At 43.1% G+C, this 12,711-nt stretch overlaps 3 protein-coding genes across 3 annotated transcripts; 1 reads left to right on the forward strand and 2 right to left on the reverse strand.

The window, feature by feature from the left end:
* Positions 1 to 344: 344 nt before the first annotated feature.
* Positions 345 to 3,603, reverse strand: LOC124336986 (acetylcholine receptor subunit beta-like 2). Its single transcript, XM_046790974.1, has 10 exons — positions 3,362 to 3,603; positions 3,134 to 3,282; positions 3,021 to 3,065; positions 2,823 to 2,932; positions 2,570 to 2,750; positions 2,328 to 2,502; positions 1,946 to 2,249; positions 1,657 to 1,821; positions 1,374 to 1,552; positions 345 to 1,292 (listed from the first exon to the last, which is right to left on the reverse strand). The coding sequence occupies exons 1-10, from the start codon at positions 3,420 to 3,422 to the stop codon at positions 991 to 993; spliced, it is 1,671 nt and encodes a 556-aa protein (XP_046646930.1). The 5' UTR covers positions 3,423 to 3,603; the 3' UTR covers positions 345 to 990.
* A 303-nt stretch (positions 3,604 to 3,906) lies between these two features.
* Positions 3,907 to 9,255, reverse strand: LOC124336874 (poly [ADP-ribose] polymerase tankyrase-like). The gene is made up of 8 exons (XM_046790759.1): positions 8,957 to 9,255; positions 8,421 to 8,690; positions 7,146 to 8,359; positions 5,778 to 7,047; positions 5,457 to 5,707; positions 5,204 to 5,387; positions 4,857 to 5,122; positions 3,907 to 4,783 (listed from the first exon to the last, which is right to left on the reverse strand). Exons 1-8 carry the CDS (start codon positions 9,153 to 9,155, stop codon positions 4,715 to 4,717), a joined length of 3,723 nt encoding a protein of 1,240 aa, XP_046646715.1. The 5' UTR covers positions 9,156 to 9,255; the 3' UTR covers positions 3,907 to 4,714.
* Positions 9,256 to 9,543: 288 nt separating this feature from the next.
* Positions 9,544 to 12,633, forward strand: LOC124336998 (copine-8-like). The gene is made up of 7 exons (XM_046790994.1): positions 9,544 to 9,715; positions 9,949 to 10,042; positions 10,115 to 10,793; positions 10,865 to 10,988; positions 11,046 to 11,270; positions 11,333 to 11,511; positions 11,627 to 12,633. Exons 2-7 carry the CDS (start codon positions 9,963 to 9,965, stop codon positions 11,912 to 11,914), a joined length of 1,575 nt encoding a protein of 524 aa, XP_046646950.1. The 5' UTR covers positions 9,544 to 9,715; positions 9,949 to 9,962; the 3' UTR covers positions 11,915 to 12,633.
* The last annotated feature ends 78 nt before the right edge of the window (positions 12,634 to 12,711 follow it).

Raw genomic sequence — 12,711 nt, forward strand, 5'->3', positions numbered from 1 at the left:
TAACATCTTTTTTTTTTCCTTTTTTGGTATATCCGGGTTGCATTTATTCCGGAGCGGATGGAATATAATAATCAGGAAGACTGACCTCCTCCCGTATTTATACATCAAGGAGCCTTATTTAAGAAGACGTATAATATACATAGTCAAATTTTCTCTCGACGACCCAAACCGGCTCAGCAAAATAAACCGCTCCTTCGATTTTTGTTATTCTTATTTTTTCTTCCTAGTGGTTCTCTTCTTTTTCGCAGAGTTGGGTAATATTTTATGCATGAAGGAAGATAACGTCCTTTGATGCCCCGATGTATAAAAATAGTCAGTTCACCGCCGACTCCTAGGACTCTCTATTTTATTTTATATTTTTTCTTTCCTTTCCTTTTTCCATGCTGGATGTATAAGTCGTAAAAGATGATGCTCGTCAAGGAGAGATAGATAGACGATTTTTAGTTCTTTTTGTTTGTTTTTTGCGACTCTTTGAGTCTTGACTCTCTGGCAGTCGAGTTTATTATTCTCCGAGGCGAAAAACGATTGAACAACAAGGAAGGAGAGCACAAGAGAAGGAATAAAAATAAAAAAATGTGGAAACAAAAGGGATCGAGTAGGAAAAAGAAAGGAAAAGAAGATGTCCTAAAAGAGGAATCGAGGCGGAAGAGCGGGCAGATTGGATTTGTTATATATAAAAAAAAAAAGGGCCGAACTGAAACTGAGGATCGGAGGAAAGAAAAATAGATATAAAAGTCGTACCCTATCCGCCGGCCCGGAGTTGAAGGACAAAAGAATTCCATTCCGGTTGAATGAGACACGGAGAAGAAGAAAGAAGAAATAAGAAAGAAAAACGGCTGATATATATATAATAGATGTGTGTATAACACAGGAAATGCTGGATCAACGGAGTTCAGGATCCCTGCTGCTGTGTGTGTGTGTGCGGAGGAGACGGACGAAAATAAGATGATGCGGTCGGCGGGAGGAGGAGGTTAGGTTTGTTTTGCTTTTTCACATGGACAATTTGGTGGCCGTCGGAAAGTAAGCATGAGACAGCTGATCCAGCGGAATCGTCTCGTCGTAGAGGGAGGGCGCCTCCAGGATGATGGCGGCCGTGCCGACGAAGCAGGCCACGATGAAGATCCAGAGAAAGAAGCGATCCAGCACCATGGCCACGAATTTCCAGTCTTCAATCACTTCGATCTCTCTGTCCGTGTCTTTCGTGTGCTTGGCAATGAACTGGATGCTCCTCAGTGCGCAGCTGACATCCGGCGGCAGTAGATCGTCATCTCCGTAAGTTAACGGCCCGAAATCTAAAACAAAACAAAAAAAAAAAAACGAAACATGTTCAATCCGGCGAATACAATAATCAGCAGTCCGATATCGACACATACTGTGATAAATCGGCTGCCTGGGCTGGTTGCTGGAAGCGTAGCTGCCGTAAGTGGATGAGCGCAATTCAAACGTGGCCGTGATATCGTTGGCCGGAACCGTTTCTCCGGGGATCTCTGACGGGCAAGAAGGATTCTTCCGGTAGGTGTGAGCATAAATGTACGGAGTCGAATCGTTCCTGCTGTTGCCAATTCCAAGCCGCGCGTGTTAAAAAATAATATTACATTTGAATCAACCGGGAAATTCAAAAATAATAAAATTTAAAATTCAAAAAAACGAACAAACCCGCCAAAATCGATGCCGTTGTAGAACTGGTTCTTCTTATTCTTCCGCTCGTCGCCGCAGCTGCCCTGACACAGATAGATGGGTCGACTCATGAGCAAAAGTCGTGGCATGATGACCGTAAAGACTTTCTTGACCCAGGGAGACATGTGATGCGTTGCCGGGGATCTTTTTCAAAAGCAAGGAAAACAGGAAAATCAATAGAGCAGCTCCAGCAGCAGCCCAGTCCGAGCTGTCCAGGATTTCTTTTCTTTTTCAAATTTTTCAAGAAAAACCCGCTCGCTATACTTACCGGAAATGAACGTTGAGAACGCAGACAGTGACGATAATGGAAACTGTCACCAGGATCATGGTGAAGAGAAGATATTTGCCTAGTAATGGGACGGCCAGCGAGGTCGGCGGAATAATCTCGGCCAGCAGGAGGAAGAAGACAGTGAGCGAGACGAGGATTGAAATGCACAGGGTGACCTTTTCACCGGAATCGGAAGGGAGGTAAAAGACCAGGATCGTCAGAAACGTGATGCCCACGCACGGAATGATCAGGTTGACCGTGTAGAACAGGGTCTTGCGACGCATCGTCACGTTGAAAGTGATATCTGCACACGTCAATACATAGTTTAACATTTGCATATTTAAAAATCTCAACGTGAATTATTCAGGATCCATTTAGTTACCTGGATAGGGTTCTTCGCAGCAAGGATATCGCTCTTCGTTCTTTCTGGCCGGAACATCCAGAATGTCCCACTCGACCGACGGGTAGAATTCCGTCAAATTGATGCCGGTGACAATGTTGGCGGAGACGACATCGATCCCGCTGTCCGTTTCCTGCATCATGTGCATCAGATCGACCTGCAAAAAAATGACAATTGAATTTAAATTCAACACTTTTCTTAAATGGCGTTTTAATTGTATTTACTTCGTGGCCGTCATAAGTCCAGGAACCGAATTTCATGAGGCAACTTTGCTTGTCAAACGGGAACCATTCGACGTCCATCTCGCAACTGGACTTGTAGATGGCAGGTGGATTCCAGTTGACTAAACCCGTGTGATGGACTGTAGCCTTGGTCAATAAAGTCACCTCGTAATTGCCGTCAGCACTAAATTTAGAATTGTCAATCAAAATATTTAACATCTGCCAAAATAAACACAACCCCATAAAAGATTCTGACTTGTTGTAGAGGACAATGTCGGGCAACCAAATGTTTTCAGCCGGTACGTAAAGCATCTCGACATCCTCGTAGTCGGCAGGATCCCACACCAGACGATAGTCTGTCCATTTCTGAATGCGCATTGCGCAATAAATCATTTTTTTTTCAGATGAAACTTAGTTATTCAATTCATTATTCAGATGTCAATATGTACAGTACCTGTTCGAGCCACATGGATGTGGTCATAACCTGGTTTCTCAGACTCTGCATTGAGACAAAAAAAAAATTAATTAAAAATAACGTAATGATAATTAATCGGATGTTATTTTTACCACTTCGATGAGCTGAGAGAGTTTGAGGTTCAGCCAGACTGTTAGCTTGTCCGTGCTATTGTTAACTGGTCTAATGAGTCGGTTGTAATTACTGAGCAAATCGTCATAGAGCCGTTTGGCGTACATGTTGGCAAACCCGAGCGTTCCCACTTTAAATCAACACGTTCAAAATTGAAAAAAACTTATTAGCAATCGAAATTATTAATCAAATTGATTGACTTGTCATACCTGAGAGTTGGAACGAAGCGAAACAGACGAGAAAGTGGAGCAAAAGGCGATGGAATTGCATCTTCTTTCTTCGAATAAATGATAGCAAACTTTCTAAACACCTTCAATTGACTTTGATCACGATAAAATGAATCACCTAAAGTCGTATACAATTAATAAACCAACCCAAATCAGGATATTTTTAATGGAAGCTGATACTACGCGAGACTTGGGTCGACTGAGTCTCCCAGCTGGACGTCGGAGTCTGCGTTGCTGCATCAAGTCGATGGAGGAACATGATCTTGGTTCTCTTAGTGACCGTCATTCGCCCAGAGAGCAGCACTATCCAATCGCTCCTCCTGTGCCCAGATCCTGCCAAAGACGAAAGACATTAAATCAATAAAAGACAAGTTCCCTTCGGATTCGCTACGGGTGGTTGGTGTCTCTTCCCACTGCAGCCCCCGACTTCTTGTTGGGCTAACGATCCTGCTTTTTTTTTGCTAGTTTCATTTCTTTTCCCAGGATCCAATAAGGAAAATAGCGCATCGGCAAAGACAACTCCTATGTAGAGGAATCCACATGGGTTTATTGATCGATCCGTACCAGAGACACAACCGAATAATATGAATCAAGATGAACCTCTTTCATGCACACGAACAAGCGGCAAAATGAAGAAAAATCGAGAAAAATATTAAGAATCGAGCGGAGGGAGAAAAATAAGAGAAAAAGAGGCAAAAAGGCCACGAAATCAAATGCGGAAAAAATTGAAAAAAAAAGACGCGATAAAATAAAGTTCGACATATAATCACCCGACACCACGCCCGAAAAATCCAATCGAAAACACACACAGTCACAAATACAACAGCAGCAGAAAAAATTTTTTCCTTTTGAAATTCGGTTATTTTAACTCAGTTTTTCTTTGCTGCTCAACTCCACGCATCATTCAACACATCTTTTTTTTGTTTGGTTAAACGTTAAGATTATTATTTTTTTTTTCAATTCTGTTGTTTGTGTGGTTGCTGTTCACAATGTGGAGTGAATTAACAGATTGGGTGTAACGAGACAAAAGGAGGTATTTTAAGAGAGAACCCTCCCACTTTTTAAACAAACAAGCAAAACGGCAGAAAAAGAGAGATTGGAGACGCCATTGTTACACAATATCACAGCAAAAGTTGTTTTTCTTTTTTTTTCTTTCAACCCATTTTTAATAAAAGGATAAATATACATTGAAGAATATTGGTCGATATAGAAACTTTTTTTCAGGAAAAAAATGCAGGAAGAATTAAGGGTGAGGGGAAATTACAAAAAAAAAAAAAATTAATAATGATAATCAAAAAAATGTCAATTCATCAGCAAAAAAGCTATTTCGATTTGTTAGTTCTTGTCAGTGAGCTCTTCCGGAGGACGGACAATCTGGTATGATATCAAGTATTCCGGATAGGCCTATAAAACGAGAAGAAAAGACATTCAAATATTAACTTTACATGAAAGAAATGTCAATCGAAATCAATGTTACCTGTTCGCCTCGATAAACGACATATTCCGGGTAGGTTAGACCTCCGGTGCTGGGTCGGCCGACAATCGAGTGATGACCTGGAGGAGCGTGGGCCATACGCATGGCACTAAACTGCAGGAAAGATTTGCCAATCGTTACACGACAGAGAAGCAGCTGGCGATGACAAGAATAGCAGGATCGATCTTTGTGTGAGGGGCAACCAGTTCCGCCGCCGATGCCGTAGACGTACTGATTGCTTTTCGAGGAATTCTCCGCAAAATAGATCCCTGACAAACAATAAAAAAATAAATAAATGTGACATTGAATGCCTGCAACAAACGTCCAGCCAACACAAAGTATTATTTTACCAGCTCCGAACATTCCTCCAATATAGGCATGTCGCTCGTCAAATCCTTTTTGAACGATAGCATGAACGAATGGGGAACCGTGGAAGAGGAGTCGTTCATTGCTCTGTCCGCCGTTCTCATCGGCTACTTCCCGACGTCGGTGACAATATCGTTCCCACAATCGTCGATTGCGTACTTTTTGGATCTGATGGAACCCAATAAAAAAAAGGACGTTAGTATAATGGAACTGGAAATAAAAAGAAAACTGGTCTACCTTAAGAACGTTGTAGCGAGAGAAAATGCCGCCAGCGTGACCGTTGTCCTTGTGTTCGCGGATCGTACTCTGAAGCTCCTCCTCCACCGTGAGATATTCCTGATCTTCGGTGCTCAAATCAATCAGCATCGTGCCCGTCGTCTGGTTCGACGACGAAGACGAGCTACCAGATGGTCCCAAGCCAGCCGAATTCCAACCGCTTCCGGGATTCGAGGCTGAAACGGCCAATTGGCTGTAGAATTTTTCTACACCTACACAGATGGAACCATCAAATATCTTTGTTAATCCATTGTTTAACCAATCAATGATTAAACATTATACCTTTGAGGAGTCGATGCCGGTGACCGTAAGCGTGAACTCCAATTTGTTTCAACTCTTCGTGGCCCATCTCCAATAAGATGTCGATAGTCACTTGCTCACGATCGAAAATCTCGCGCAAGTGTTCCAGTCCCAGGCTGGAAAGGAACGAGACAATCGTAGAGGCGGTCGTTGTAGTCGCAGTGGTTTGGATCTGCTCCGGAACGTCATTGTCCGAGCAGCCGTCGCCAATCTGAGCTCCACTAGAAGATACAGGCACCGAGGTATTGGAAGCAGCAGCCAAGCCGGGGGAATCCGGGCCGAGCATCAGGAGAGGTAAAGGAGCTAAGCCGGGCGACGGACAGGGAGGCGCTATGACGACCGCATTTCCGGAAGGCAGGACTAAGGTATCTGAACTGGTCGATGGGTTGGCAGAGGCGCCGGCAGTGTTGCCGCTGCTTCCAGACGAGCAGCCAATGACAATAGACGATCCTCGTGGTGAAGGATTAAAGACGGGCGAGACGGGTGACGAACTGGCTGTCGGAGGAAGGTGTTGGGTCATGGCGTCCTGCAGTAAACATTTGACATCCTCAGCGGTCGACAAATCCAACGGAGTTTGTCCTTCCTGGTTCTTCATGTGGGGATCGGCCCCGTGGGCCAAGAGCAAGGCACAAAGCTGAGTGCGACCTTTCTGGGCCGCTTCGTGAAGTGGCGTGAAGCCCCAGCGATCCGTCGCGTTCACTTCCGTGTTGAAACGAATTAGCAGGGCGGCAACGTCCAGGTGTCCGTACGACGAAGCATTATGCAAAGGGATGAGTCCGCCTTTATCTTGGGCGTTGACGTCGGCTCCATGCTCGAGCAAGTACTCGGCCACGTCCAAATTGTTGTAGCCGGACGCCAGATGGAGAGGCGTAGAGTTACGGCCCAGCGAGTCACGACAGTTGATGTTCTGACTCGTCACGAGCTTGTGGACACGAGCTAGATGACCTTTCTTGGCGGCGTCCAGCAGTGCGGCGTCGCCGCGCAGAAGGTCGGCAATGTCTTGATCGCCGTCACGTACAAGGTCCAAAGGCGTGTGACCGTCTCGATTCTTCTTACTGGGATCGGCGCCGTGCTTCAACAACAACTTGACGATGTCGTACTTTCCCTTGGCGGCCGCTTCGTGCAGCGGAGTGAATTTCCACAAGTCAGAAACGTTGACGCTGGCTCCGGCACGTACCAACAACTCTGTCACTTCGTAGTGTCCGTAGGAGCAAGCATTGTGAAGCGGAACTAGACCGCCTTTATCCTTGGCCTGGAATAACACATAAAAACAAAACAAAACAAACAAACAGATGAGTAAAATTTAATACACGTCCCTCACATTTGTATGGCATCGAGGCTCGCTCTCACCTGGACATCGCCTCCGTGTTGGAGGAGAAACTCGACGACCGCAAGGCGGTTATAACCGGCCGCAAAGTGAAGCGGTGTGGAATGTCGCCCATCTAGGTCGCGGCAGTTGACTAGCTGCGGCGAGGGATTGACGCCCAAAATACGACGGACATTATCCAAATCCCCGGCTTTGGCCGCTTCTAGCAACTGGTATTCGAGATCGACTGGCGGAGGGGTGGCATTGAAGGCCGGCTGCTCGGCGAAAAGCTTCTGCACAGATTCGGTAGCCACTTGGGCGGCCGTGTAACCCTGAAGAGAGACGACCGTCGGATCGGCGCCGTATGGAAGAAGCAGTCGACACACTGGCACTTGTCCTTTTTGACTGCTTCGGTGCAGGGCCGTTTGACCAAGGCCGTCCAACACATTGACTTTGGCACCGTGACGCAGGAGAGCCTCCAAAACGTCCAGGTGCTCCTTGTCGGCGGCAATGTGTAGCGGCGCGTGAAGCTCTTTGTTCTTCTCGTTAGGCGCGGCCCCTTTCTTCAAAAGGATTTCGACGACGTGCTTCCGTTTGACTCCGGTGGAGGCGACGGCACAATGAAGGGCAGTGTCTCCCGTGTACGGGTGCTTGAATCCAATGACGTCCACAGAGAGGAATTTCTTGAGACGAGTTGGATCCGCTTGCCGAGCCGCTTCCAGTAAACTATGTCCTTTGAATTCATACGATAGAAGGTCCTGGAGTTCCCGCGAAGGGGCAACATCCAGGGCGGATTTGGCGTGGCAGTTCAACAATGTCGGATCGGCCCCGTGGGCTAATAAAAGGGAACAAACTTCACGGCGGCCTTTGGAAGCCGCTTCGTGCAGCGGTGTGAACTGCCACAAATCCGTGGCGTTCACGTTGGCACCGGCGCGAACGAGCAGCTCCGTCACTTCGTGATGCCCGTAGGAACAGGCGTTATGCAATGGAACTAAACCACCCTTGTCTTTGGCCTGGACGTCGGCACCGTGTTGCAGCAATCTCTGGACGATCTGTGTTCGGTTATAACCAGCAGCCAAATGCAATGGAGTGGACTTGCGGCCGTCACTGGCATGGCAGTTTACATTCAACGGCGTCAAGAGGGAAAGAATTTTGTCTTCGTTTCCACTCCGAGCTGCCTCTAAAAGTTCCTCTTTACGATAATCACCAGTTAACACGGGTCGTGTTGTGGCGTCAGCTACATCGAGAGGAATTTTTCCTAAAAATAAAATTAACATTAAAACAAGAGCAAAAACATTTATTTGAATGATGTAAATTACCTTCAGCATTGCGAACATTATGATCAGCTCCATGCTGTAGAAGAACTATACACACATCAATTTTACCCTTGATTGCAGCCTCGTGCAGGGGTGTGTAACTCCAATTGTCCCTTGCATTTGGGTCTGCACCAGCACTTAGCAGAAGTTGAACAACTTCGGCATGACCGAAAGAACAGGCATTGTGAAGAGGAATCAAACCACCATCATCTCTGGCATGAACATTGGCTCCAGTGGCAATCAAATGCTCCACCACATCTCTTCTACCAAAACCTACAAATTTAAAAATTAAACATAAACATAAACTTGTAAAGATCTCACTCTCTCATGCTCTGTTTCACGACAGGCTAGTTATGCTGATGCATTTCACTTGAAAAGAGAAAAGGAAGTGATATTGGTGGAGTAGAAAACCAGGGTAACCTTAAAGGAACTAATAACTTCATTGAATGAAACCAAACATTTTTAGGAAGAGATCAGGTTGTGAAAAATGAAAGCTTGAATGATAGAGAGTTGAAAGTTATTTTGCCACAGTTATTTACCTGCGGCGAAGTGGAGTGGAGACGACTTTCTTCCAGCTGTATCACGGGCGTTAACATTTTGTGTAGTTACCAACTTTTTGACTTTAGAAACCTCTCCGTTCCGACAAGCTTCGAACAATTCACGAAGAGGATCACACGGACTGGTCGCAAGTAGATCTATGGCGGTATTTATCGAGGAGGTAGACCTTCTCGTCGCCATTTTACCACTAGTTTTCCACAATTTTTTTTCTTAGAAAGCCACTCAACTCAGCACCTAATAACCCGTCCTACACAACGTCCCGTTGTTACCAGACCAAAACAGCTGTGCCTCCAAGCTAGGAGGAGGCTGTCACTTTGTCGCTGGTAGTTTTAATTCAATTAAAAAAAACTGTGAATTATTGTTTTTAAATGACTGAAATATTAAATTATGTTTAGCAACCTACAAATCTGACCTAAAACTTGAAGTTCTAATATAAAAATGTGAAATTTGTGCTATTGGCATCGCTGAGAAAGTGTCAACTAGCCATCTAGCGCTGAGATTTTAAACTGACGAAATAAATCGGTGAAAAAATAAATTCGCATGGTGTTTCAAATAAAGGTGGGTTCATTCAACCACAGTCACAGACAACGAATTGGTTCAATTAGGTAACCAATTTGAACAACACAAACACCATATTATAAAATAATGCAGTTTCCCAAACTTCTTCCTTGATGAAATATAATTTCTACACAATTTCAAAATAGTTTTAAAACGTGTCCCACAAAATCAAAACTCAAGAGGTAGTTGTATAAATGACATGCCAAGTAAGATTAGAACTGATTTCCAACCTAGTTTAAAAATGTGAATATGTGTGGGATGTGGGGAGAAACAAGGATGTGGGTCAATGGATGATACATTCATGGTAGATTGTGTTGTGTACACTTCTGCCGTTACTGATAGGGGCTTGACATGTTAGAGATAAGAATTTTTTATCAGTTTGCCTGGTTTCAAATCTGATGTTCTTACTTTATAGTATTCTCTTTATGCATGATGGCACAACAAAACTTTGTTCCTGGAACTGCTAGTCAAGATCCCAATAATGAAGTGGAGCTTACTATTTCGGCAAAGTAAGTATTGTACAAATAATAAATATAGCACTACTATTCAGTTCTACAGCAAATTTCATTACAATTTAACAGGAACTTGTCAAATAAAGATCTTGTTTCCAAGTCTGATCCTATATGTGTGGTCTACATTCAACAGGGCCAATCTTGGGTAGAACATGGCAGAACTGAGCAAATTGTCAACTCGTTAAACCCAGAGTTTTCCAAAAAAATTGTTATTGGCTACCGCTTTGAAGAACTGCAAAAGTTAAAATTTAAAATCTATGATATTGACAGTAAGAGTACTGCCTTGGATAAACATGATTTCTTGGGAGAGGCTGATTGCTCTCTTGGGCAAATAGTTTCTTCTGGCAAGATTGTTATCCCACTTCATCACCCTAAGAGCAAAAACAAAGGAGAATTGTGCATAGTAGCTGAAGAAATAGGGGCACTTAAGGAAGATGTCGAATTCCTGTTTAGCGCCGAGGGTTTCAAAAAGAGCGGGATCCTCAGCAAACCGGATCCGTTTTTAGCCATTTATAAAGAAAACACTCTAGTTCATCGCACAACGTTCATAAAAGACAACTGTAATCCAAGGTGGCCAAAATTCACTATCCCTATGCGATTGATACGCACAAAAGATCAAAAAGATGTAGCATTATCACTGCAGTGCTGGAATTGGAACGGAGATGGAAGCCACAAACTAATGGGCGAGGTACACACTACCACACAAGGAATTCTACAAACTCCCAAAACTTTCTCGTTGGATGATAAGGTTCGATTTATCCTGATTTGTTGAAAGGTTGTATATTTTTTTTGCTAATGAATTTATTGCTGGTAATGTAGAAAACAGGAAAAAGCGTGGGAAAGTTGTGTTTACATGAAGCCAAAGTAATTAAAACCTTTTCTTTCTTGGATTATATCACGAGCGGCACTCAGATTAACTGCACAATTGCCATAGATTTCACTGGTAGACGTTGATAAATCATTTAATTAGGTCGTCACTTTTAACTTTTTACTGTGTTAGGTTCCAACGGAGCTCCCAATAACCCTAATTCCCTACATTATATGGGACCTACGCCTACTCTCTACGAGCAAGCACTGCTGTCTGTCGTCACAATTATTCAAGACTACGATAGTGATAAACATTTCCCCGTTCTTGGATTCGGAGCGAAAGTTCCGCCTAACGGTATTCTTTCCCACGAATTTTTCGTCAACCTGACTCCCAATCCACACTGCTTTGGAGTTAATGGTAACATTTTTCCATCAACAATCATATCATTTTATTCATCTAAATTATTTAAAAAAAAATAGGGGTAATTGAAGCATACCGGAAATGTTTACCTTGCATTCAGCTTTACGGACCTACCAATTTCTCCCCAGTAATTAATCATGTGTCACGCTTCGCCGCATCCCACTGTAACGGAGACAATTATTTCATCCTCCTTATTCTTACCGATGGGGAGATTACTGATATGCTGGAGACAAAGCAGGTGAATTAATTTTGAAGATTACCAATGCTTTTTTACTCCGAAATTATTTTGTAAGACGAGTCAATTTTGAAATAATTACTCATTTGTGTATCCATGAATTTCATGTATTGTCTAGGCAATTATTGCTGCATCCCATCTCCCGATGTCAATCATAATCGTTGGAATTGGCCATGCCGACTTTTCATCAATGAAGGAACTGGACAGCGATAATGGGCATTTATCTGCTAACGGCCGTACTGCCGCACGCGACATCGTGCAATTTGTTCCTTTTCGTGATTTCTTGAATCAGCCAGATCCATACCGCGCAGCCGTAAATTTAGCCAGTGCTTTGCTAATGGAGATTCCCAACCAGCTAGTGGCTTTCATGAAATCCAAAAATTTGACACCTAAACATCCACATTAATGTAAGCCCAAACTGATTATTTCCACGCTTACTGTATCACCGTAGCTTATCCGCGACTAAGTGTTCCTAACTTTCTATAAGATCCTTCATTTCTGTTTTCTTTCAAAATTCGATTTACAGATATTAATCTAAATTAATCTACGTTAACCATTCCAATTTTATCATTTGAATAAAATACCCGGTGCAGGTACAATAAGAGCGGTTACATAGTGGTACCAGTGTATTTTTGAAAGGGTAAAATATCGATTTATTATTTTTTGTTTTGCTATACGACTAGTTTAAATCCATGTAACAGAATATCGATTTCAGTAGTTTCAGGGTTATATTTATATATGACACACTTCGTCATATATAACAGCTGTGTTGGTAGTAAGTGACGAATCACCAACTTACAATTGAAACAGGTTGTACCAATAAGTTCTGAATCAATAGAAGGTTATTAAGCTAAATGGGGTCTAGTCTCAGATATTATATTTTAAAGCTAATTTTTTTCTTATTTAAGCAAAGCAATTCTATCAGCACGTACGTTTAGCATTATCATAAACAACCTATTCCATTTATTTAACACCAATTCTATGAAAATTTTGCTCCACAAGTTTTGAGCGGCGTAAATACTCTCATTTGATTTAATAAAAGCAGGAATCTCAAATAATTAGTTAACCTAGAATGAAAATTAATTACTCATTCCGAAAACAAATAACCCCATGGAAAGAAAAACCGAAAACACTACAAATAATCAGCTTGCCTACAGAAATAGACTGCGGTTTTATTTTATAGGAGACAAATTGCCAGACGGC

Source organism: Daphnia pulicaria, chromosome 4 (assembly GCF_021234035.1).
Source record: "Daphnia pulicaria isolate SC F1-1A chromosome 4, SC_F0-13Bv2, whole genome shotgun sequence".
NCBI lineage: Eukaryota > Metazoa > Arthropoda > Branchiopoda > Diplostraca > Daphniidae > Daphnia > Daphnia pulicaria.